General features: G+C 32.2%; 3 protein-coding genes across 4 annotated transcripts; 2 read left to right on the forward strand and 1 right to left on the reverse strand.

Annotated features, from left to right (window-relative positions):
• The first annotated feature begins 1,486 nt into the window (after nt 1-1,486).
• LOC133689182 (protein BIG GRAIN 1-like A) lies at nt 1,487-3,428 on the forward strand. Its single transcript, XM_062108964.1, has one exon. It carries the CDS (start codon nt 2,223-2,225, stop codon nt 3,357-3,359), a length of 1,137 nt encoding a protein of 378 aa, XP_061964948.1. The 5' UTR covers nt 1,487-2,222; the 3' UTR covers nt 3,360-3,428.
• Nucleotides 3,429-11,451: 8,023 nt separating this feature from the next.
• On the forward strand, nt 11,452-15,791 carry LOC133688580 (uncharacterized). Of its 2 annotated transcripts, XM_062108102.1 has the most exons (7): nt 11,452-11,702; nt 11,923-12,109; nt 12,346-12,535; nt 12,786-12,989; nt 13,211-13,510; nt 13,603-15,102; nt 15,641-15,791. In XM_062108102.1, the coding sequence occupies exons 1-6, from the start codon at nt 11,469-11,471 to the stop codon at nt 14,576-14,578; spliced, it is 2,091 nt and encodes a 696-aa protein (XP_061964086.1). In that variant the 5' UTR covers nt 11,452-11,468; the 3' UTR covers nt 14,579-15,102; nt 15,641-15,791. The 2 variants fall into 2 exon arrangements, with proteins under 2 accessions (XP_061964086.1, XP_061964087.1); XM_062108103.1 differs by lacking the exon at nt 12,786-12,989.
• LOC133688579 (beta-galactosidase-like) lies at nt 15,566-21,883 on the reverse strand. Its single transcript, XM_062108100.1, has 19 exons — nt 21,414-21,883; nt 21,183-21,278; nt 20,938-21,050; nt 20,735-20,801; nt 20,521-20,613; nt 20,116-20,259; nt 19,582-19,670; nt 19,333-19,438; nt 19,151-19,238; nt 18,885-19,003; nt 18,637-18,798; nt 18,225-18,400; nt 17,998-18,107; nt 17,781-17,890; nt 17,566-17,676; nt 17,304-17,414; nt 16,995-17,200; nt 16,585-16,918; nt 15,566-16,108 (listed from the first exon to the last, which is right to left on the reverse strand). Exons 1-19 carry the CDS (start codon nt 21,582-21,584, stop codon nt 15,998-16,000), a joined length of 2,517 nt encoding a protein of 838 aa, XP_061964084.1. The 5' UTR covers nt 21,585-21,883; the 3' UTR covers nt 15,566-15,997.
• Nucleotides 21,884-27,139: the final 5,256 nt, after the last annotated feature.

Raw genomic sequence — 27,139 nt, forward strand, 5'->3', positions numbered from 1 at the left:
ATTAATCACTCCTACTATCATCTCTTAATGAATTGTTCATCTTTTGTAAGTGACAACGATAATAGCAATCCATGTTTATCACAAGAAGCGATTCCAAGCTTTAATTTCGATGAGAAAATTGTATGATTGTAACGCAAATTGTTATTTTCATCAACCTTAAACATAACCATTCTCTTCATAAAAGTATGATTGAAAGACAAAATACCATGAAACTCATTGTTTTCAAGATTCAAGTGCCTTAAATTTTTCATCTCTGAAAAAAACTTTGGTATTGTCCCATTCAAGTGATTCGAACTCATTATGAATATAAATTGCTATTTTTTCTCCTTGGAACCCACTAATCCAAACCCACCAAAGCACCAAACTCTTGTAATTTTCAAGGCTCCAATTATTACCCATTTCACTATGGTTAAAATTTTCAAGTTCCGTTAGAAGGAGTTTCTTTATTCATCCATAACCAAAATCCAAAATTTGATTTGGTTGAAAATGAATCCAACCCCAATTTCTTTCTTCTCTTTAATGTTTTTAACTCAATAAATTAAACATAGCCTCCAACAAGAATCCAAAGACTAGAAAGCCAGATTCAATAAAACCCCAACCTCCTATTTTCCATGTATTCATTACTCAAAAGAAGAAAGTCCAAATGTAAAAGGGGTATTTATAAGAAGTCTTTACCATTCTCCATGTATTCATAAATAAAAAAGGAATAATTTTAATTTTGATTGGTAATAACAAAAGCAACACAAAAAAATAACATAACTATCAAGTTTAGATCCAAAATCAACTCTTCATTTTAAAAGAACTCGTCTCCAATTCCTAAATTCCTAAAAATCTATTTCACAAATAAATATTGAGACTATGCAACTGATCTAGATCTGGACAAAGATATCTCATCTTTCTTTGATCATTTGATTTATAAGGAAAAAAAAAATAAAAATTTAAAGAAATTAGAAAGAGAGATAAAGAGATACAGATGAATACATCGAAGTATATAATAATAATAATAATAAAAAAAAAAGAAGAAGAAAGAGATAAAGAGAGATAATAAATCGATTTCAATTAATAGTTTTCAATCATATACATGAGGGTATTTTAATTATTTACTTAAATTTGAATTATATATATATATATATATATATATATATATATATATATATATATATATATATATATATATATATATATATATGAAAGTGTGATTTTTACCCTGAGTGATGTTCTCTTTTAAAACTTATGTGAAGGTATGAGACTATGAGTAATTAACTATCGTTATGAACTAGAGTGAAACAAATCAATTAATGAATGAAAGAATGAGTGCTAACACTCAAGATCTTTCCTAGGGTTCCAATCTTTTTTATTATTTCGAAAAAGAAAAGAAAAGAAAAGGTAAATCAAGCAATAGCGTGGGCTTGTTTACGAGCATTTAATCCAAGATTTTAGAATAACAAACCCTAGTAATTCACGTCCCTCATGCAATGATTCAGATTCATTTATCCCTCAAAACACAGAATCAAAAGTCACCAGATTGAGAAAATCCTTCTCCTACCGATCATTACATCACCCTCCAGTAAAGAACTGAAAAGGTTACACTTCTTTCTTCCTTTCAAGGACATCCCAGTAAAGCAAGGCAATCACCCTGCCAACCTGTCCATCCCCTCCCATCTAACTTCTTCTAGCCACTATAATATACCCGCACGCGCGGCATTTCCTTTTAAAATCTTTCCACAGCCACAGAGGGAGAGGGAGAGGGAGAGGGTCTGCTTTCCCATTGTTGACTTTGTGCGTTGCAGACAGCAGTGCTTCCTTTCCTCCTCCTCCTTTACTACACTACATGTGTTTTCCGCCGCCTCCTCCTCCTCCTCCTCCTCGCATTATTATTATTATTCAGAACTAGCTGTACACAAACATACCACGTTTACACACACAACCACCACAGATCAGTCCAAGTTAAAGCCCAGTACGACCACTATTTTATTCAAGTCGCTTTCTTTTCCTTTCTTTCTACTTCTCACATGACATGTACCTCTGCGTTCTTTTTTCTATTTATGTGTCTTGCAGCTTTTGGCATTCTTTTAGCAGACACTAAAGATCCCTTGAACTCCCTTAAACTACTATACATCCCTGTCCTTTGGATCTCCACCTTTCACCCTCTTCCTCCTCTGCCCCTCCCTCTACACTTGTAAATACCTCTGTTTTCCTTCTACATTTTGTGCACATAAAACATGTACAAGAAGGAGAGATCTTCAAGGGAAAGCACATTCCATCCAAGAAGAAGAACCCCGTCTTTCTCTTCAACTCTTCTTGACTCTGTTTACCGTTCGATTGACGAATCCAACGGTGAAGAACAACATGTGCTAGGGATCAAGAAACAGAGTTGCAACTCTGTTTCTACAACCAGGCGTGATACGTCGTTTCTTGAAGAGGAGAAAGAGGTATCTACTACTCTTAGACGAGCTGTCAGGACTGAGAGCTGGGTGGAGAAGAAAAGCACTCGTGGCTCCATGCAATATAATTCGACTTCAAGCTCTTCGGATTCTAGCTCTGCAGGAGGAGGAGGAAGCGGAGGAGGTGTGTTCTCGTCCTCCGAAAACGAGTCAAGTGTCAGAGGAAATTCAAGTTCTTGCCAACAAAGAACAAAACCACTTTCAGACAAACCACATCAGAAACCGAAATGTGAAGGAGGAGGGTTTCATAAGACGAAGCTAAGAGCATTAAAAATCTATGGTGAGTTAAAGAAAGTGAAGCAGCCGATTTCACCAGGTGGTCGCATTGCAAGCTTTCTAAATTCTATTTTCAATTCAGCAAGTGCTGCAAAAAAAGTGAAAATGTGCTCTATTGGGGCCATGGATGATGTAAGTTTTGAGCGTAAATCAAAGTCTGCTTGCTCGTCGGCTACTTCCTTTTCAAGGTCCTGTTTGAGCAAAACACCTCCTCCAAGAGGGAAACCAAGTAATGGCACAAAAAGGTCAGTTCGATTCTATCCTGTTGGTGTCATTGTTGATGAGGATTCGAGACCTTGTGGGCATAAAAGTATTTATGAAGATGATCCAGGATTGATGCCAACGCCTCGAAAAGTTGTCAAAAGTAGTTCTGTCAAGGAATTAGAGGTTGCTAAAGGAGCAGCAGCAGATTATTTAAGAAGCTATCACCAAAGGAAGAATGTTAGTGAATTTGATTTCAGGGGTTTCCACAATTATGTTGCAGATGACAGTGACAGTGACGACGAGAGTTGTACAAGCTCCGATCTTTTCGAGCTTGATCATCTTATTGGGATTGGAAGGTACAGAGAGGAGCTCCCAGTGTATGAAACCACTAACTTCAAAACTAATCAGGCCATTGCTAATGGCTTTTTCCCGTAATATTCATGTTGTTACCAGAATTACCGAAATCCAAATCAAATCATCAATGCAATTAATGTTTTGGGGACTTATCTAATCAATAATTTAATTTCCTTCTGTTTAATCATACAATATATTCGGTTTCTTTTGAGTCAAAGACAGTTTGATTAGTCTTCTTCTTTCCAAGGTTTTTAAGCCTTCCATCTAATCAATAATAATAATAATAATAATTAAAAAAAGAAAAAGGTGGTTTGTTTTTCATGGAAGTAATATTTGAAGGAAAGGGTGCTGAGGGAGGGAGGGAGGGATGATGAACATTCAACATTACATTCAGACAGTGAAACGTTAAAGCAAAACACAAAGGTGGATGAACAAAGTGAGAAAAAGGAAAAAAGCAGATGGAAAAATCTTCTCCCATGAGAAGTGATGTTCTTGCTTTTTCGCTGCCTTTGCACATGGCCTCAACCTTTCTAGTAGGCTAAAGTCATAGAAAATGATTGCAGCTTATCTGCAGGATTTTCCATTTTTGCCTTTTTCTTCGTTGCAGTAACTTCACTGCACTAACACATAACACATTGACTTTCCTTGCATCTCTTTGAGCTTCTCACCTTCTCATTAATTAAAAAAAAAACATAAAATAAATGATCCAATTTAATTCTTGAGGATTTGAAATTAAAAATATAAAACTTTTTATAGGAGGAAAATGCTAACATATTAATAATCTCACTGTCGTGATTGAACACCAGATTATACATGTATGTATGTGCTTTGGACAAGTAGGGTCATACTCCAAGGAATCTCAGAAGTCAAGATATGGCAGTATTAGACATGATAGCTAAGCAAACTAAAATCCAAAGCAATTTTTTCACTATAGGAGAAAATAAAAAGTAAGCGATCAACTCTCCATGTTTCCATAGATGATATTGATATCGAACACCAGTGGCCACCATCGTTGACCTTTAAATCATGTCAATAGTCTACCCCATTTTGAGAGAGGAGAAGGAAGAAAACATGACTTGAATGAAAAAACAAAAAAAATAAAATAAAAGAATGGTAAAGATAAAATGACTATTTCCTCACTAATTGAGAAAGTTAATTATAATGTTTTCCTAATATTTGTCGAATACCTGAGAACTGTTTGAGATTGTGATAATGGTGGTGGTTCAAAATGTTTTTTCCTTAGAAATATATTAAAATAAAATTTTTTTATTTTTAAAAAATTATTTTTGATATCAGTATATCAAAACAATTTGAAAATATATTTTTTTTATTTTAAACAAAAAAAATTTAAAATTTTTAAAAACATAGTTTACATTGCATTTCCAAACACTCCTTTAAAAACCAAGAAAAGCCTTTATCTTCAAGATTATCCATTATAAATCCTAAATTACTGCAACGTTGAAGGATATATATTTAATGATTTCTCTCAAATCAATTAGTCATTGTCAATTTAAAGATATGGTTGGATATAAGAATATCATCAATATATAATGTGATCTGAAGCATAAAAGTAAATTTGATTTGTTGACTTTATTTTTAATCATAATATTCTTATAATTCCAATAGAAAAAAGGACAAAAAAAAGAGCATCTTGTTTTTGTATATGGCTGAAAAGCTTTTAGAATGCAAGAAAGAAATAAAGAATTTTTGGGGTGTAAAGCATGTTGAACATGTGTATTGGACAATTCTTAAGACTAAAAATAACAAGTTAAAAACACAACAACCAACTGATTCCACTACATATGTATTGTTCGAGTGGGCAACAGGGCGCATGTTTCTCACCAACCATGGAAAAATATATGGCATATAACCATAAATAGATTATATTTTTTTTTATTAACATTGGTGTCCGAGCCAACTTGTATGTACATCGACTAATCTCGTATACTTTGAAACTAACGATCATGATAATATCCAATAGTCCCAAGATTTGTGAGACTCGAACTAATGACTTTTAAGAAGCAAACTTATAATATGACCAATTAAACTTTACCCGTAAAGATTTAGATTATAATCTTTCAACAAATGCATGTGGTATAATACAATTAATGAGCACTTGTACCAAGAACCGCTAACCCTTGCTCTCAATGCTGTAAGACCTCTATAATTGTCTTAATAGAAAGGAGCGAATTTGGTCACATACATTTCCAACCTTCATTTATAGCATGTTTCCTTCATTTATAGCATGCTTATGTTACATGCATGTATTCATGTAAGGTCAGCTTAGATCAAACTGCCATATATATATATAGCAGTTTGATCTAAGCTATATATATAATTTTGTTGTTTGTTTGTTATAAATAAATTATAGACACTAGTATGGTAGATATTAAAAAAATATTTTTACTTTAAAGACTAACTTTTAAATTGGTTATTTTTTTTACTTATATGACAAGTAAATTTAGGTCTTACAATAGCATTAAAAGGACCATAGTCATTGTATTTTCTTGAATTTGTGTAGATACATAATTTTTAGACAAGCTTTCTTCAGTTTTTTTCTATAATTTATTTTTCATAATTTAATTTATACAAGTTTATTTATACACATGCTTTATTTATTGTTTTCTTTACTTGCATTATTTTCCATGTAATTTATTATTTTCTTTTAATTTTGCAAATTCTTCGTGTTAATGAAAAAAAGTTAGGATAATCATCCCTATAAATAAGCATTATAAATCAGTCTCTTAATTGATGTAAATCAGCCCTTATATAGGTATATTAATACCCTATAAATTAGCTTTCTAATTAATGCAAAACAACCATTATTTAGGTAGATTAATGCCTTATAAATCAGCCATCTAATTGCTAAAAATCAGCCTTGTAAAGTACTATATAATAGAGGTATCTAAGAGTATAAATGATAAAGCCCCAACTCCAAAACATGGATCATTCTAGCAAATTTGCTTTCTATACTCTTTGCTTTCTATACTCTTATGATCTTTCTCTTGTATTAAGCAACACATGTTCTTCATTTTGTTTTGAAGTTTTATTCTTGTCTTGGATTATTTTTTCTTGTTTTTTAATCATGTTGCTTTTGTTTCAGATCTAGTGTTATTAAAAAAGGCTAATACTTCTAATTGTTTGTAGAATATTAAACCTAGACATTTCTAAGACTTATTTTTTATTAAAAAAAAAATAAGTTACTCCTCTTGATATCCAAAGTAATTGCCTATGTTGAGTTCAGTTTACCATAAATACTAAAAGTAAATAACAAGATATGATTTGTGAGAAAACAAGGATACGTTTTTAAAAGGTTTGGAATGTCATCCTACTGAGCTTTGTAATATGAGTCGAACCCTTAATGAGTTTTATAAACATGTTATAAAACCTAATGCATATGAATGTATGAATGAACATTGATTTTTTTTTTTTTTATCATTTAGAACCAAAAGACCATATCAATTCATATTGTTAAATATATCAATGTTCATACATAAAGAAAGACATGTTGTATTGTTAAAGATAATAATGAAATGACAAAAAAACATGAGAGGAGACAAGATGTAAAATTAAAAGATTCGACCAAATACATTTAACACAAATATCAATCTAAAAAGCATTTATCAATCCTAAAATATCATCACAAACACATCAAAATCAACAATAAAACAAGATACAAGATTAACAATAAAACAAGATACAAGATTAAGGGACTTGACCAACATAATTCAAACTCAAATATCAATTCAATAAAAAATATTCAATCCTAAAGATCTCATCACAAAACATATCAAAATCATCAATAAAGCAATATAATTTATCCAAAATATGTTTAGGTTTCGAAATGGATCTTCTAGGTGTTGTCGAGAAGGACTAAAAAGAGCTGGAACGATGAAAAAATATTGTTGTTGTTGTTGCTGCTGCAAAGTACTACTACTATCTTTATTCATATCTTCTAGCTGGATTTAGAGTGTCATAACCACACAATTCAGAGTTAGACCCTTCATAAAAGTTTCAGATATTCTTATAAGCTTTTCAAATCATATAGGTTTGTTTTTTTTTTCCATTTTTATAACTCCATATAAAGGCTAAAAACTGAAACATAGTTTGATCTTTAATGAACTTTTGGATATATTTTAACTTTTTTATTTTGACTATACCTTGAGCTTCAAAATAATAGAATCAAGTTTTAGAATCTTCATAAAAATTTTAGGACTATATTTTATCTCTCTATCAAACCAAAGAACGCTGGAATCTAAAGTGTATAGCTCTAGTTATGAAGCAAAAACCAAGCAATATTCTAGTTTGAATAGAGTTTCCGAAAGGATTGCAGGTAGAGTTTTCTGGGATGTATGGTGATGTTTGAAGACTAGTTTTTGGATTGAGCAATGAAGGAGAGGGGTTTGAAAAATAGAGGAAGTGGTGCTAGAAAATGATGAAGTGGGAGATGGGTTGTCACCTTGGTGAAAAGTGGGGAGTGATTGTTTTCTCTTTCTGTTTTTTTATGGCTAGTCTTTTTCCCTCAAATTCCAACACACTTTCTCTTCTTTTTCTCTCTTGTTGGCTAGAGTTTTTGGTACAAAAGATGTGGCTAGGGATTTTATGTAGGAGAGATGAAGTTAGGGTTTTTTTTTTTTAATGTAATGACCCTCTCTTTTCTTTACAATTCACTCATCTAGTTATAACCCACTAATTTTATTATTTTATATTTAGGTATTTATGGTTGTGCAAATGAAGAAATGCATCGAAAACATATTTTTCTTGAATTTTTGCTTTTTTATTTTATTTTTGGAACATATTTTGGAATTGGAGGTAAAAAATTTAGGTTATGAAGATGATTTCTTTTATTAGGCAAACCTAATCATGTAAGTACATTAAATATATTTATCATTAAAAATAAATAACGATGCAACTTATCTTAGATATAATATATTTGATAATTGTTATCTTCACTATTACCTACAATATAAATAGTATGATATAAAGTGTATTTTTTTTAAAAGTATGGAGGAAAAGTGCTAATTTTAAATAAAATATGTTTTTTGTTAGTTGGAAATGATTTAGATTTTATAGATTTGAATATTGATAATGTTGAAGAAAATAACAACGCCAAAGTTGGGGGTGAGGAGAAGAAGGAAATTGAAAGAATATTTGATTATGAAAATATTAGCATAAAGTTCAAGTCCTTGAACTACAAACATTTAATGGGATGTAACATGATAAATTTATTGAAAATGTTGCAATATCTTATTATTTAATGCCTAAGCAATGAATTAGAATATTAAGATTTTTATTTGAACTCGTAATTTTTTATTAAATCTTATGTTATTTCATTTGTCTGTGTGTACTTTGAAGTTGAATTTAGAAAATTGAATGCTTAGAAGACTTAAGATTTAAATATTTGAAAACTTCTTTAATTTAGGTCATTTTCAAAGTTTTTAGAAGAATTTAGGTATGAAAGCAAAAACATTGAACTATCAATTCAATTGTTTGAACAATTAGTTTAATTAATGAATTGACACATTTAATTCAATAATTTGCTATTTGGTTTTGATAATGTTTTATATAACAACTATCTATAAGATTGTGTGTGTTTGATTAGTATTTTGAGATATAAAAAATATATACATTATAGATAAAAACATATTAAATGATATAAAATAAAAACCAATTTAAAAATGAATTTTTATATTCTAAAAAATATTCTCTCTTTTCATTGTAGTAACTACTAGTTAGGTGACTCGCGCTACACCGCGGGTTTACCTTTTAAAATATCATAAAAATCTAAGATCTAAAAGTATAGGGTTAGACTGCAACGTTGAACCTAATAGTGTTTAGTTTGGCTACAACGTCAAACCCAATAATAATCTTTATAATATTAATCATAATATATAACTTATCTATCAAATTTTTTATGTTTTTTAATCTTTCAAAAAAAAATTATGGGTTTTCTTCTATAATAATAATATTTTTTTAAAATTTAATAATAATAATAATTTATTATTTTACACTTCAAATCAAATCTATGGTTGTTTTCCAATATTGATAATATTGTTTTTCAAATTTATTAATTATTTTATTAATAATATTAATTATAATAAAAATAATAATATTTATAACACAAATAATACAATTTCTAATATTAATACTTTTAATTATAATAAAAATAATAATATTTTTAATATTAATACTATTAATTATAATAAAAATACTAATATTTATAACACAAATAATACTATTTGTACTATTAATAGTTTCAATTATAATAAAAATAATAATACTTATAAGACAAATAATACTATTTTTAAAATAAATACTCTTAATTATAATAAACATAATAATATTGCTGACACAAATAATTATATTTAGAAATCTAAAACTTAAGAATATTAACTGAACTCAATGCTCATCGGTCCTGTGTTAGGACTTAGGAGACATGGGTCTTGAGGCAGGATCCAAGTAAAATGGGTCCTGATGTCGGACTAAACAAAATTGGATCCTGTGTCAGAATCTAAGACTAAGTGGTTTAGCACTCAAGATAATTATAATAAAAATAATAATATTTATAACACAAATAATTATATTTAAAAACCCAAGAATATTTCTAACATAAATAATAATATTTTGGAGATGAATATTTAGAATTATAATAAAAATAATAATATTTATAACACAAATAATTATATTAAGAATTCCAAGAATATTTATAACACAAATAATAATATTTTTTATATTAAAAATTTGAATTATAATAAAAATAATAATATTTATAACACAAATAATAATATTTTCTATATGAATACTTTAAATTATAAGAAAAATAATAATATTTATAACATAAATAATAATATTTTTTATATGAATATTTTGAATTATAAAATAAAAAAATATTTATCACACAAATAATTATATTTTTTATATGAATACTTCTAATTATATTTTTTAATCTTTTAAAAAAATGATGGTTATTCTTCAATAATAATAAAAGTATTTTTTAAATTCATTAGTGATAATAATAATAATAATGTTTTTTTTTTTCAAATTCATTAATTATTTTATTAATAATATTAATTACAATAATAATACTATGTATAATACAAATAATAATATTTTTAATTATAATAAAGATAATAATATTTAGAATACAAATGATAATATTTTTAATATTAATACTATTAATTACAATAAAAATAATAATATTTATAGCACAAATAATACTATTTTTAATATTAATACTTTCAAATATAATAATAATAATAATATTGATAAGATAAATAATAATATTTTTAAAATGAATACTTTTCATTATAATAAACATGATAATATTGATAATATAAATAATTATATTTATTTATATAATTATAATTATATAAATAATTGGGTTATGCTGGGTAAATTATATTTATGTTACATCCCAACCTCGTTTTGAAGTGTTTGAGTCAGACTCTACACTATTGGGTTATGCTGGTTAGCAGAACCCAACTCTGCTAGCTTTTTTTGGAAGTGTTTTGGACCTGTATTGGGTCTGGTTTACAAAGCCGGATCCAGTCCCAGATCCAATAGCTTTTGACAGAGAATACAATGTCTTCAGCCGTAATTATCGACTTAAAACACAGCAAAGCAACCCCCCACCTTGCACAATTGGCTGGCTCTAGCACCAGGTGTTCATTTTATGGGCTGCTGCCAGACACGCAGGTCTGACCCTAGAGTCCTGGCTTGGAACCGAGCGCGAAGTGTTTGTTTTCAAGACCGTACACCCCATCAAATTTTCAATTGACTATTTTTTCTTGATCCAAAAAGATAACCCTCTGCAGTATTTGCAATTCTCTGTAGCAAGGGCAATCTTGTTACTACGTCTCCCCAACCCGTAGTGATTTTAGTAAATAGCAAACTCAAATAGTGCGAGTGCAATCCAGTGTAAAAGCATTCACAGTCTATATCGTAATTTATCACTACAGTGTCAAACAGTCAATCCACAAATAAAAACACTCATAGCGCATAGTAACTTCTGCGAGAGTAAAATACTGATTTTTTTTGTTTATAAAATCAGTTGCAGTACTCTTACGAGGGGGTCAGGCCCAATAATTAAGGCCCGTTTCAGCCTTTCTATTTGGGCGGGAAAGTCAGCCGTTGATAAAAAAGACAATCAGTCCCTTAAACATTATTGAAAAAAAAAAATAAAAAAAAATCATGAGGACGACCTCTCCTACGTCACCAGAAATAATGGAACTCTTCTCTAAACTAGCATTCGAACTCCAAACCCTAACTCACAATTCGCCAATCAATCAAGAACAACAACAACAAGAGTTCAATGATTCTTCAATTGATCCCTCAATCTCAAAGCTAACTCTGTCTCTCACTCACAATCCTGGGGTTAGGGTTTTGGACACTGCTTTATCTCTCATGTGCTTTAAAGCGCCACAGGTCTGTCATTTCTCTTCTCTACTCAAAAGAAATTGTGAGGTAATGCCAGAAGTTGTACTCCTCTTTCTCACAAAATTATGGACCCACCATAAAAAAATATTCACGGGCTCCACTGAGGGATGAGAGTATAATTCCGGGTATATTGAATAGTTCCTCTCTCTAGACTTAGGTCTTATGGCTGTCTACATTGCTTAATTTGAGTAATGGGTTTTACTTTTAGGTTCTTGACTCAGTGGTTGAGTATTCTGTGAAGACAATTGTTAGTGTCTTGTCTTCATCAATATGTTGTGAGGTGTTCCGGTTTCATAATGAAGAGGTTCTGCAGATCGGGAGCTTCATTTCTCGCGGCCATTGCATGGAACTAATTGAATGTGTTTTTGATGTTATTTCAAAATTGAAGGAACATGGTGGGTTTTCTTCTCCCTTGTTTCTTTAATCTCCATTGCGTTTTGATGTTTATTGAATTGTGATGGTACTGTTCAAGGACCATTGATTGTGGTTTGTTTCTATGTCATTGTTTTAGTTTGATTTCCAATAAGCTTCGAGGATTAATTTTATTGGATGTTTTCTTGACCAGATCCATATATGAATGTCTGAACCTCTTTCTTAATAATAATAATAATAATAATAATAATTGTTGTAGGGATGCCTATTGATTTGCTGTTATCTGCTGTGGTTAGAGTTGCGGCTTCAGCTTCTTGCTATAAATATATATCCCCATCAATGCGTGTTCTTGATGTTAAATCCATTGATGGAAGTATCACTGCTATCTCAAAGCTGCTGTGTCACTTGCCCTTGGATTTCTCCCTTAGCAACCATGAAATACCAACGAGGTTTGCTGCAACTACCTCTCTCACTACTCAGTGTAGAAATTGTCTTCTTTCATTTTGTTTTAGAGACATGGCAATTAATATCGGTGCATGTTAAACTTATCTCAAGGTTTTTTAGTCAATCTCTTCAACAAGAATATGACAATAATCAAATAGAAAAATTTAAGAAATTGACTTGGGTGCTTCACAAACCTTTTTCTTTTTGTAAATTCACCCTATGTTTTCACTGTTCCACTTATACTTATGTGTGCAGGTTGTTAATTTGGTACCTTGATCCATTAGCTCTAAAGCATGATATTTCAAAAATCTTGCAAGAAACCATAAAAAGACCTTTCCTTTGTTTGAGCATGGAATTTTATGAGAGGATGGATTGGCGCTCGATTCTTGTATCCCTGGTACTTTCTCCAATTATGTTCATTGATACCAGAGCTCTATTACATGACTGGTTTCTGCAGACGTGAGTTCTATTTCTTGATTTTATGGATGCTCCAACTTTTTTTTTTAGCATTTCTTAATATTTCTTAAAGAATCATTTTCTAATAAACTTCAATTGAATTTTTTGCGGGTAATTCACTTGTGTTATCTGCATGGAGCTTCTGATAATATTTACTGCTAAAAACTTGTCTTATCAGAGCAACAGTTATATCACATCATTTTGTTATTTTTTTTATGCAACAGGGGTCTTAGTTCTGTTGTAGAGCTTCTGATGGAATTAGTTTCACTCATACTAGATGTAATTTCTAGACCAACATGGTGGGGTCTATCATTAGAGCTGGGATTGAGGCTTCCATTTTCTAATGCATATTTTCCATATCAAAGTGATTTCTTGAGGACTTTGACTGGACCCTTCTCGTATGAAAGTTTCCTACAATTAGTTCACATGACAAGAAAATCAGCTTATCTGCATAGAGAACTATGTGATCCAACTATCAAGCCATCAGCAGTGAGGGTTGCATCAATAGATCACAAATCTATCTGGTATATTCTTACTCCATGTCAAAGAAAATAGCAAAGGCAATTACTACATTTCAATCCACTTTCTAGAACTTATTTGAAATGTTTCATAGCAGGGCCCTGGCAATAAGCTTTCCAGATTGGTTCTATTTTGCTTCAGTTTTACTCTTTTCTGATGATAAACATTCCCAACAAAATATTCAAGTAAAATGCCCATTAGGGGTACCGGAATTTGGGCAACTACCTGCTTCTGCTGCTGCTGCAACTTTTATTGCTTGGATTCTGAGCCCTGTTAACAAATCTAATCAGGATGCACTGTTTGAAAATCTGACTAAACTATCAAAGTGTTGGAATCTGAAAGAAATCAGCTCGGATAATAGTCAGAATGGGATGGCTGGCTACAAGAAGAAACTTAAGAAACCCAGATTTTGCGACAGCAAGGAGGATTCTACTCTTGGAAACAAGTATGATTGTCAAGTCATTATCCTCTGGCTCAAACAATTCCAGAATATCATGAAGCATAATGAAACCATTGATGAGTTGGCATTCTGTGAGGCAAAGTCTTATGCTCTTCTCCCGCAGCATGATAAGCTGTTCAGAAGAATACCACTAGGCATCTTGACTGGGTCCTCCGGTTATATAAACGAAAATGGATGTGAGCTGCTGCTTCATTATGCTGCCACTGGTAGGATACTCGACTCACTTGGAACTGAGAATACTAGCTTGAAACATGTAAACTATAATTCTTCAAGGGCAGAAGATTTGTTTGGAGGGATTAACAAAGAGGAGGCTTTATTAGGAGCCTGTCTTGTCTTCAGTTTAACTGATGTTGTTGACAGGATGTCTGTTTCACTATTTGAAACTGAAAAGACTGGAGAGGACTTTCTATGCCTGGTGAAATTAAGGGCAGGCAGGTACTTGCTCAAGTGTATCAAGAGGCTAGCCCAGTTTAATGTTGATGAGGATGGAGTACCTATGCTTTTGGATCTCCAAGGTAGATTGGAGAGGTGGAGGCATCAAGGGAAAGAAGTACCAGAGTTTCACAAAGATCTAGATGATGCCCTTAAAGGTTTAAGCACTAAGTCATCATGAGATTCTTAAAGCTACGGAGCCCTTTGCTTATGCACAGCATCCTAGAGAAGTTTTACAATTCAGCATAGGAGATTGAGTCTATAGGAAGCATATGAGTAATGGATCCTTGTGTTTTAATAGCATGTGGGATCGTATTAGATCTTCAAAGCAAGAGTTAACTGGTTTAAATTGGTGTGGGTCCTTCCTGATTTCCGGTTAATGTTATCATCCATTCATAATAGGATCAAGATACAAAAACCATAACTGTCAACTTCATAAATCCAGGGGAATCCAGGTAATCAGGGCTGAGAACTCTCTCTATAATATTGAAAAACCACTTGATGGATCACATCAAGAGTTGTGATGGAGTAAGGCTAGGGCTCCTCTGTAAACAGGGTTTTTCTTGTATGTTCTTTTAAGAATAGCTTGGTAGTTGGTCCTCGCATGTTGGGTGAAAGCAACAACGATTGCACCAGCAGGCTTGTATGGAATTCAGCAGTATTTTCCACTCAATTTGCTCGGATGTCAAGATGAAGATTTCTGTGGTAAGCTATCAATCCCCTTTGATTACTTTTTTTTTCTTGCTTTATTCTTTACCTTCTGTGAGAAGCTTTTGTTTTCTGGTAGTTAAGTGTTTGGTAGTTTCATTTTCATTTTTAATAGTTTGATAGATGAAATTGACTCTCGATTACCAAAAAATCAAACACTGGAATATTTGGTGGGAGTCCGTTTGCATGATAGAAGGAGAAAACACATCTTGATGTGCCAGTTGCCTGTATATTATGGGATCAATGTGGGGATGCGACATCTGTTCTGCAATTCTTAGAAATTTTTAATTAAGTCCTTCTATCCATGTTTAAGGTATTCTAATAAAATGTCCTAATTGAGAAATCAAAATTTGTTTTAAGGGAAAAAATCATACAAAAATTTGTTTAGGGGCAAAATTGATACTAAGCTAATAGTTTGGAGGGGTATTTTTGAGGTTTGATAAGAAAGAGAGCATGAAGCTTTAATATAGAAATTCACAATTCAAATTCCATTGGAATGCTATCAGTGATATTCCTTTGCATTTTATTTTGCAAGGGACAAACTTACAAATACTCAACCGACGGCTGCACGCTAAAGACTTGCCTGTATGAATTTGCAAGACTAAAAGCTTTCAGACTATATGTAGCCTGTTTATGATGTATGACAGATAATACCTTGCCTATGTACCTAAAGCATCTTTCAACCACTTCACAATCTTCATCTGGCTTTGCCAAATTCTGTACTCTTTTTTTTTTTTTTTGATTTCGCCGGTGGCAAGTGATTCCATGGACCTTGGAAATCTGCAATCTACAAGCCTGAAAATCTTAAAGGATGTAATGTCCTGTCTATGTACTGAAATGGAGTAATCTGGGATTTCAATTCTTTGCGTAGAGCTTTTGGAATTTCAGGACTTCAGCTGCAGACAGCCTCAACTGATAGCTTCTTTGCACTATCTGGACATGGATCTCCTCCGAAAACTTCAGGAGCTACAGTCACTGAGCACGACTGCTTCCCAACACAATTCTGCAGAAGGTTCCTCATGTCAGTCACATAAAGTTTATGAAAAACCAGCTAGAATTTGAGCAAACTAAAGCTTAATCTCGTATTTTTGATAAATCAGCATCATGGGCAAACCAGTTCACGTCCTAAGGCATAGCAAGATTTTTCAGCCGAAAGATGAATTGAAAAGGAAAAATGATTGAACCGAAATAAACGTATTATAGTATGACTCACTTCTTCAATGATTATGTAACTAAAAAAATCCTCTCCCAATATATTCCTCCTAGGTTTTTAATGACCCAGAGAGTCAGAGGCGGGGAATTGCATAAAATTATGTCTTCGCACTCTAAAAAGAAGCTGCTAATATGCATATGCAGCATTTTCAAGTCAGACTGAGCGTTAAATTTGTGTTCTATGCAGAGTGGCCTTAGCAGCAATTGTTTTACTACTGTCAAGAGTTGTCATGTAGCTTAAAAAATAGGTCTCATAGGTTAAAGTACTCTTTCAAAGGCATCGTATGACTTGTGGGCATGGCAGCTCCCCTCCCGAAAGCTTCCACATGTGCCCTGAGGCATTCCGAAGCTAGCAAACTTTATCTGAGATATCTTCTGTCCCGGAGGACACCACAGGTGGGCTTTGGGTTGCGGGCTGATGACTTTGCCTGAGGCTATCGCCTTCCAGTTCTTCAACGCCGGCTGCCCTTCAAAAATATCAGCACAGACACTTGCAGTAGTTCTTTTGACAAAAGCAATTCCAGTTGGATCACCACCCCATTCTTCAAACACAGCTAAGAGATTCCCACTCGGCTTAAGCCATGAGCGAGGAACATGGTACCTGAGATTAATAGCATCATCAAGGCTACATAAATTGGACAAGCAAAGCAAGCTAGACAGTCCCGAGGCTTCCTTACCATCTCTGTGAGGGCTCCCCACAATTAGTCCGACACTTTTTGTCATCAAAAGTTCCAGCATAATTGCAGTCACCACAACTGCCATGAGCTATATATCCCGGCCAATGCCGTCCTATATTTTGTCCATTTATCCACATCTGACCTTTCCCCATGCTACTCATATCTAAAGCCAGGGGATCATTGCCTTGTGGTGCATCAAAAGCTGTCTGGATTTATCGAGACCCGGCGGATTTCTTAGTAAACTTGGTAACCTTTGGTCAAAATAAAAGAACATGGAAATGCAGAAGTACTCATGAAACTAGCTCTTACCTTGTACCAGGTCAGTGCTTGTTTTTGAGCCAATAGTGATCCTTCCGCCCATTCAACAGATTCACTCCCACTAGCAGTATGAAGGCTCAGTGATTCACCTTTCAGACCAATCTGCTCAGAAACATGGCAGATGATTTAATTGATTCTCTAACCTCTTCTGACTGTCTAATTTTGCAGTACAGCCATATTCCAGCTCTATGATTTTTCAATGTGGTCAGAAATGTTTTAGCAGAGAAAAAAACAATCAGAAAACAAAACAAACCTTGTATGACCATTTCTGCCCTGACAGGTCTCTCGTCCCCTCATTCAGACCCTTCAGGGTGATTGGACCTAGAACCCCGGCATTCCATGTCTCAAAATGCAGGCCAACGTTCTGAGATCAATCAAGATGACAATATATTGAGTTCAAATGACTAATTATCTGCCAATTCATGTCACAGGGATTAAAGACGAACAAAAAAAAGCGAGAGAACTAACCGGGAGACCCACAGCAACACTCAACAAAGAGATCTTGTTAATCCCTTCTGTCAATTTGATGTTCTGGCTAAACGTTAACTTAGGATTTGATAATCCCCCATAAGCGGTTCCTGCCACAAGATTAAACTGAAACTTTAATACAAGATGGAGGTGAAAAATGAAGTCCATTAAGAGTAACAGGTTAATCTGAGCAATGATACACTTCTATTCCACCCACCTGCTAGTTGACCATTGATAAATACATGCAAAGCATGACCAGCGGAGAAAATTGTGAGAAGAGGATTCTGTCCACTCTTCAGAAATCCTTCATCGGCGTCTATTTTGACACTGAATAAGCAAGAAATGTTCAAGAATGGTAAGCTGTAAGCAAGAAAACATGCAACAACAACCCGAAAACTTGCCCCCGAGAATCAGCTTGTCCTGAGAACTAGGACTTGTACTCACTCTGTCAGGTACCACAAGTAGTCTGTGGCATCCCTTGTCACATTGATTTGCTCCCACAGCCCATTCATTGTAGTTGTATCATCATCATCAGCTGATGCAGTTTCCTCATTGTATGATTGCCATGAAAATGAGCTACTCGCTGGAACCATTTTCATTTGTGAGCTTTGGGAACCGAGCTGCACAAAAATTACCATCAGACATCGAAGTCATTGTTGCAGATTTTTCCGGTCTTCGGTGGGACTAAACCTGAGCTTGTTTATTATCTACCAGAACTCCTATGAGAGATCCTTAAAGACGACTACGGTCAAACCTTTCTTGTCAATTACTAAGAGATCAGGGGAAACTGACATGGAGAACCACAAAAAGGTGAATAAACTAAGATTCCTGTTGTAAGGAGCAGATTATTCCTTACCCTTGCTGTGTTATAAACCACAGTCTTGCAATCAGGGAGAATGCTGACGGACCAAGGCGGCAATTCATATTGTCCATTACCAAATGTCACCTTCACAGAGTATTTTGTATCATAGTTGGCAAGAAATGCAGCACATACCGACTTTGACTTGAATACATGAGCCTATAAACAATGACAGTGATGGTGAGCAAGCCAGACCAGAAGATGGCAGGTACATAATGTACATAACCACAAAACTTGAACCTTACCTCTTGATTACTCCCAAGTGATGTTACAGTGGGATCAACAGAAACTAAAGCAGGTTCACATAGCTTGATGGCTTTGTGCAAATCTCTCAAATGCCCCCACTTTGGTTCCCTTGGTAATCCTGGTTCAAAAGATAGGCATCCTCCATGGATCACAGTGGCTTTGGAAATGTATCTCTTTTGCATATTTAAGTGCATCCTAAAACGTTAATTTATAAATACATATAATGCAATGTCTTCTTCATCACGATCCACTTTAGGGTACATACCGAATTCATCAAGAGGGGCATCATAATCGTAGCTAGTGGCAATGAAGGGACCGCCAGCGGTTCTTCCGAAGTTAGTTCCTCCATGGTACTGAAGACATGAAAGACAGAAAAAAGGAAAGCCCCCGAGAAATGAGTGATCATTATCCATCTTATGGGCGAATTAAATTTGGAAGGTTGCTTACCATATAGTAGTTAATGTATGAACCACCATTTTGTATGAACCTTGCGACTGAAAATGCCATGTCTTCTGCTGGCCTATGAGGAACAGCACCACCAAATTCAGTATACCTGAGGGCAAGATGAAGCAAGGAAAAAATATTCAAGGATCATTAGTCACGTTTCAGCACCAAATTTGAAAAAATAAGTACCTATAACCAACTTTTTTATCTTTTTTTTTTCCTGCGGATACTCATCATCCGTGTGTGACTTACCAGCCAGTCCAGGCTTCTGTCCATATTTTGGGTTTATAGTCCTTGTTTGGTTTGAAGTTTTCACAGTAGAATCCATTGCAGGTGTCTATCTGCAAACCGTATAAAACAAAGATAGTTGCTTGAATAAATGATAACGAAGCAGAATGATTGGCCTATGCAATCCAAATGAATGCCATCCTGACATATTTATTCTTTACGAAAAAGTTTCAGTGAATACTTTTAGCAGAATCTTCACCATGGAGCTTAAAACAAGATCTACCATCGAGCAACAAATAGAACATGCTCATCCAATATATTATTATAACACCAAAAATAAAAACTTTTGTTGGTTGCTTAGTAGACATAAGAAAAAAAGGAGAGGGACTGGTAGGGCCCCAAAAGAATTAAATTGAACAGGGAAAGCAAGGCAAAAGTGCATAAGAGAATAAATAAATAAATATATACTATTCAAGTTACACGACAAACTACAAGAAATCGACCCCATGAAAGCGAATAAAAGGCGTGAGAAAAAAAAAAGGTAGAATTGATTGTTACCATGGGATCTGGGGCATCTTCTTGCTTGCACATAATCCATGGGACTCCTGTACCAAGCTTCACTGCCATGTCAGCTGCCCATTTTGTATAGGCTTTACCAGGTGCACCAATTTCCCATTCCACTGGTCCATATTCATTTTCTATCTGTTATTGTTCAACGAAAAGAAAAGAAAAAAGTGTTTAAACATGCCAAAATCAACAAAATATTTAAAGCACGTTTCTAGAATGATGATAAGGACATGAACAGGGTTATTACTCTTTATCCAATAAAAAAAGCTCCATGACAATTTTTTTTTAGGGACTTGTGTTGAGCAATGGACCAATTGAAGACAAAATAGGATTAAATGCAATAAAACAAATATAACCCATTTTTCTAGAACGAGATTCAAGAGGTAAATTTCCTACCTGGGAAAGAATTATTGGGCCTCCTTGATTTTCAAACAACTTTTCTGACTTCATCATGCCCACAATCTTCTCTGTGAACTTTTGCATTGCCGCCTTCATTGAAGTTATATAAAAAGTAGGGAACAGATTTGAAATCACATTAGATCAATCTGAGTGATGAATTCAAAGAAAAGGGCACTCAAAATCCAAATCAAAGATTCCGAGTAATAATAACCTTGAAAGGCCCGTTGTCGGTTCTAAATTCAATACCAGGAACATATTTTAGCCACACAGGAAATCCCCTGAACCAGAAACAGAGCATGTGAATTTTTTTTTCTTCCCTTTCTTTGAAAACAAGATATTGTAGAAATCAAGGACACGGATTTCTATGTTAGTCAAAACTAATTAAAAATAGATAGATAGATTATGAGTAATTACCCAAAGTTCCATTCAGCGCAAATATAGGGGCCAATTCGCAGATGAAGATAAAGGCCTGCTTGTTGAACCAGCTTGATGAACTTAACCAAATCATACCTGTCCTCAAAATAATACTGAATTTTTTTGTCCCCCAAAGAGTGAAGATCAATCGAGTTAGAAACTTGAAATGATTAAAAAAAAAACAAGAAGAAGAGAAAGAAGGCACAGCAAACGCAAAAGCCAGAACAGAAAGGAATTTGCATTACGTTTCCAGGAGAGGGCTCATGTCCATTCCAGAAGACATAAGTTTGAATCACATCCACTCCTCCGTCTTTGGCCTTTTGAATAAGATCAGGCCACATCTGCAGCCACCACAAAATAAAAAACCCACATAAGAATTGAAAAAAAAAACATTATTAAAAAACATGGAAAGTAAAATCATGAAGAAATAAAAGGAAGAAGAACCCATGAATGAGCCACATTGGAATCAACGGTACCTCAGGAGTGCTTCTTGGGTAGTGTATTGAGCCAGAAATAAGAATCCTTCTCTGCCCGTTGATTATAACAGCTTTATGATCATAGGACACAGAGGCTGAAACAGTAGAAATCCGTGAAGAGAAGAAGAATAAAAGTTGCAGCAGCAGCAGCAGCAAGAACACGTTCCACATAATTTTGTTTCTAGCTATGTCACGCACCCTAAGCAATAGACTTTTGCTCTTTGTATGTATCTACTTTTTTCCTTTCCCTCCTTGTCTGGGTGCGTCTGTATATTGAGTATAAATAGAGAGAGAGAGAGCTTCAATTGCTTTCTACATACATTACGAAAAAGGAGATTACGGAGGCGTAAGAAATATTAATTTCTTGTTCTGAAAGAGAACAAAAGAGAAGGGAAGTTGGCGGAGTTTAATGTGAAGAAAGAGGAGAGGAAGTGTTGTGCTTGTTGTTATTACAAGACAAGAGAGCGAATGAGGAGGTTCGGTTGAGCAACTGCCTTTTATAGCTTTTTTTTGTGGTTGCTAATCGATTAAATTATAAATTAATACTCTAGTTTTGCAAGATATATTAAAAATCCTTATCTTTTAGTTTTTCTTTGTTTTAAAAAATAAACTAAATAACAAATAAACATTATGCAAATTGGACACCTTTTTAAAAATTAAAAATAAATATTTGAATATAAAATGATTATATAATTTGTTTTACAGCATTAGAAGCACTAATTTATAAACTTAAATGAAGTGTTAGACCACACTCTTTTTTTTTTATTATTACTCTGAAATTAATAATCATATAAGTCTTCAATGATTATTATATTAACAATTACAGGATTCGAACATGAATTTAAATTAATTTATGTTTTGTATTTTGTTAGCTCTATTTTTACTTAAGTTTTGCTAAGGTTTGATTTATAAATACTTTCACATAATTTAATTTCCTAATATATTATTCCGTGAAAGAAGCATCATAATTCAGGTCCGATCTAGAAATAATTTGACATTAAAGATATATAGTATTACTTACGTAAAGATTCCCGAATCCCAATTTGTTCCCACATTTAAAATTTTCTTCTCCACCATTGGTTTATTGAAATCTGCCCTCACCCTCTTCTCTTCACTGGTAATCAATCGAGGGATGCCTCGCCCTCGTGATCTTTTGAAAACAATCCTATTTGGAGATTTGACAAATTAAATTTTGTTTACATTAGTCCTTGAAGTACTTGATTAATTTGATTTAGTCCCCTATTAAATCAAGGTAGAATTCCATCCAATCGGTGACTTATACGTGTCGTATATGTTTTCTCGAGGGTGAAAACCTGTACAAACTGACAGGTGAAATAAATCAATTAGACAGCTTGCTTCGGAAATAGTGACACTTGGACCAATAGTTCAGAGAGTTCATGTTTGAGGGGAAAAGAATCCAAGTCTTAATTTGTAAAGGCCAAGATGGACATCTTATGGAAGAAGCTCAATGAGTGCTTAAAACAAGAAATAAAAAAAAGTTAGAAACTATTTACTATTAATTAATATTTATCTAATTTTTTCATGGTGCATTTAAATTAAAATTCAATTTAAAAAAAAAGAAAAAGTTCATGCATCTGGATCAAAGAAATAAGGCTAACATGATTGGCCTAACAAAAATAAAATCCCTCGAGCTTGCTCCTATAAAGTTAAGCACACGTGCTTGGCTTTTTTTTTATTTAAAGGATAAACCTTGCATTTTTCAAAAATTAAAAAAGCAAAAAATACATCGTTTGCTTGTCAAGATTCATGCCACAAAAAAATGACTGGAAATTGAGTTAGGGTTGTTTTTATCCAATTAATTATTTTTCAACATATTATTTTTACCTAAAAACATATAATAAATGCTCTCATATTTAAAATATATCAATTTATCAACCTGAAACACTCCTAAATAAATCAAAAATAACAAAATTAAATTGAAAACAATTGTTTCTCATATGTGATATATCTTTTTCTAATAAGATGGATGTAAAAATACATCTTAATATAACTTTTCTCACCAAATAAAATCTTTAGCATTAAAATTCATTTTTTTTGTTATTATTAGAAGATGATCAATTTATAACTCTCTCGCTTTAACTCTTACCTGATAAAAAAAATTTTATACCTTAAACTTAAAAACTAAAAAATAAATAAAATAAAATTTTAAATATTATACGATTAAATTTGATAGTTGTGTTTTTAAGATACGAAATGATGAATAAAAACTATATTTTATATATCCTAAAGATATTGTCCACTTTTTGATTTTGAGAGATAATCCATGAGTATTATAAAATTCCTCATTTCAGGATATTTCAGAATTATTATCCATTATAAAAAAAATCCAAACTATTAGTTACGTGGTTTTTTTTATTGTTATATCTTAAATTATATTTTACGTTAATTATTTCAATCCAATCTCTCTCACTTATTTATATTCAGATGAAGGATAGTAGTGTAAATTAGCTTGAAACAAATGATATGACATATGAAAAGTCAAATGAGATCAAGATTTTTGAATTGAGGGAGTAACATATTAATAATATTTTAACATATATATATATATATATATATATATATATATATATATATATATATAATCAACAATTTACCCTTCATCTTTGAATAGACCATCCAATAGATTCTTTACTTACTTTAATAATAGTAGGTGAAAACTCATTTTCTTTATATTTTTTTTTCTCCTCTGAAAGCCTGTCCTCCAATATCCCATTGTGACAGTAATAATGAATAATGGTATTAATTTCATGTAGCAATTAATCACTTTATGAAAGTTACAAAAATAATATAATTGGTCTGATTTTAAATTTATTTTTTAATAATTATAAATTTGAGTTTTTTAGAATAATTGGAGGCTTACATGGTCGTTAATTTTAAGACCCGTGAAATTAATTAAGGTGTGCGCAAACTGACCCGAACACTCACATTAATTAAAAATTTAATTGCCTAAGATGAAAGTTTTTTTTTAGCATATCTCGTTCGTAATAATCTAGCTTAGTACCACCATAAACCAATGATAAAATGAGTGGAACTTCTAGAATGAAATTTGTCAAATAGTGTTAATTAATCTATTTCAACCAACAAGCTAGAGACAACTCATCATAACCTCACAAAGAGAACAAAGCTTCATTGCAAGTTCTAAACATCCTAAAGGATTTTAAGCTAAGATCAAATCTAGATTTAAAATTTAGATATTTGTTGTTAGAAAGAAATAAAAAAAAGGAAAAAAAAAAGGGAGAATAAGGGAGACTAAAGGGCTGCTCCTACAGGTGAGAAAGCCACCGGCTGCGTCGACCTAAAGGTTTTTATTTCTCAAACAAGACACCAACAAGTAACCATCACTTTATTGATTTCTTGACCAAAAAAATTAAATAAAATACATTTTCTTGTTATTATCCATAATTAAACATCACAAAATCAATCCCTTCATAATTTCATTTAAAATTTGACTATATATATATAAATATTACATGTAAATACTCCAATACTTAAAATATTTAAATATTTAATTCGAAGAGAAAATAGCTTAATAAATAAATGCATCAATACTTTGCCTGGCCCAAGCTTTTAAAAAGTGAATAATTCTTGCTTACCCGAATGAGATATGGAACAGTGTGAGCACCCTTGTGTTAAGGAACAGTAGCCAATTGCTTGTTACCATTGAAAAAAAAGGTTCTCCTAATTAAATTATTCTCCATGGATAAAGGAATTTAATTAGAGTTAATATATAATTATACGATCTATTATATTAATTCAGTCTTAATCAGTCCTTTCAATTAAATGAAGGTGTAAGATTTATTTATGGGGAGATTAATTTACTGCTTCTATATATTAAAATAAACCAAATCTATTTTTATTTTAATTAAGACGTGATGTGATAGAGAAAATGATATAGCGATCATTGAAGACGTGTTTAATTTAAAGATGCAATTGTCTCATCCTTTGTTTCCAGCACGTACCTACCTACTTAATTATAATTAATCTCTGCTGGACAGGAGCGTAAACGAGATTAACAAATAATTAATTACGGCTACATTCGTACATATATAGTTTAATTAAAAGTGGTCGACCAAGGAGATGATGTGATCTTCTCATGCAATCTTCTTTAATTACTTTGGGTCAAAAAAAAAAAAAAGAAGAAGAAATTAATGACATAAATTAAGAACTCATCATGGGACGCCCGAAGGTTGTTTCAACCCTAATTTGCATCATGCATGGCCAAATTAACCAATCACTCTTCTTTCTGATGCTCAATCATCATCATAATCAGTGATTGCAAATATATATATATATATATCCTGATCATTAATGATTAATGATGAAGTGAAGGGGAAGTTGTAAGTTATAATATATTTATTGTAATGACTATATCGCCCCTCTAGTGTATATTTTGTAATGACACCTTGCCCCTTGCAATTATATAATTTAGGGTAAGTTATAACTCATTTCTAAGTTAGTCTTTTTGTTTTTGAAAATCATAATTAAGTTTTCCACTAATTATACAAAATCTTTTACTCCGTAACCCATGGCTTTCTAGCCTCCTGAAGAGCTGAACCAAAAGGAAAAGGAAGCATCCAATTCATTCATGGGTTTTTGTTTTGTCCTTCGCAATAAGAATTGCTTGCATTTGAAATAAGGGCATTCTTGTCTTTTTATACACTACATTAATCATTATAAATTTGTTTAGAGATATTTTTATCTATTTAATATATTTATGAACAATATGAAAAGAACCAAAATATCTTTAGAATGAAAAAAAAACTAACAAGGTAGGGTAGGGGTGTTATTGTAATTTTTTAAGAATATAGTAAAATTATGTATATGACCTTAGGGACAAAAAAAATTAAGCCATTGAAATAGGGTATTGACATCTTTTTATCTCTTTTTTTTGTAATTTTTTGTTTGGTTGAGGTTAGTAATGTAATTTACCATTTAATTTATAATTTTTAAATGAACAAAGTTTTTAATTAATAGTAGTGATAATTGTTATAATAATAGTTTATAATAAATAATGATAATAGTAGTGGTAGTGATGGTAATGGTAAAAAATAGACTTTCATCGTATAATTTTATTCCTTGATGTCTTCTTTTCCATTATGTGTGGTGCATGTTGTCCAAAAATACATAATGTTGTATTAACCTTAGTTAATGTTATTACAAATTTATCATAACCAGATTTTCATGTTTTTTTTAAACTTCATTTCAATACTTAAATATTATTTTTTTATATAAAAAAATAATCCAGTCCTACGATAAAGCGCGAACACCAAAGCTAGTTATAACTATTTTAGAAGAGCTCAATTTCATGATAAGAAAACCATACAAGTGTACACTTCACTTTTGATAACTTTTTATTTTTCTTATATATTTTAATAATTAAAAATAGCATCATTAATTTATTCATTAACCGATTTTAAAAATATATGTTCATATTGATTTATTGCATTCAAGAGAATAAATTTTTTTAAATAATGAACTTAAGCTTTGATGGTTATTATGAGAAAAGATCTCAAATTTAAGCTTATTTATCAGCAAACAACTTATTTTTTTTAGAGTACTTTTCTAGAAATGTTTCGTAACTATTTTTGGGAATTTTCTCATATCTATTTTTTTTTAATGTCTTCCTATTCACTACAAAATCTTATTTTTTATTTATTACAATTTCTCAAAGTTCCAAGAAAGGAATTTAACAAAATTGTCGAAGA

Source organism: Populus nigra, chromosome 3 (assembly GCF_951802175.1).
Source record: "Populus nigra chromosome 3, ddPopNigr1.1, whole genome shotgun sequence".
In the NCBI taxonomy this organism is placed as follows: Eukaryota; Viridiplantae; Streptophyta; class Magnoliopsida; order Malpighiales; family Salicaceae; genus Populus; species Populus nigra.

Excerpts from the sequence above, each read along its gene's own strand:
- LOC133688579 (XM_062108100.1), bottom strand. The coding sequence starts at position 21,584 with ATGTGGAACGTGTTCTTGCTGCTGCTGCTGCTGCAACTTTTATTCTTC. Across the intron at positions 21,051-21,182 it reads ATGAGCCCTCTCCTGGAAAC|TATTATTTTGAGGACAGGTA; the intron begins GTAATGCAAATT and ends AAAAAAATTCAG. Across the intron at positions 16,109-16,584 it reads CATACGATGCCTTTGAAAGA|AATTGTGTTGGGAAGCAGTC; the intron begins GTACTTTAACCT and ends AACCTTCTGCAG.
- LOC133689182 (XM_062108964.1), top strand. The coding sequence starts at position 2,223 with ATGTACAAGAAGGAGAGATCTTCAAGGGAAAGCACATTCCATCCAAGA.
- LOC133688580 (XM_062108102.1), top strand. The coding sequence starts at position 11,469 with ATGAGGACGACCTCTCCTACGTCACCAGAAATAATGGAACTCTTCTCT. Across the intron at positions 11,703-11,922 it reads TGTGCTTTAAAGCGCCACAG|GTTCTTGACTCAGTGGTTGA; the intron begins GTCTGTCATTTC and ends TTTTACTTTTAG. Across the intron at positions 12,536-12,785 it reads AACCATGAAATACCAACGAG|GTTGTTAATTTGGTACCTTG; the intron begins GTTTGCTGCAAC and ends TTATGTGTGCAG.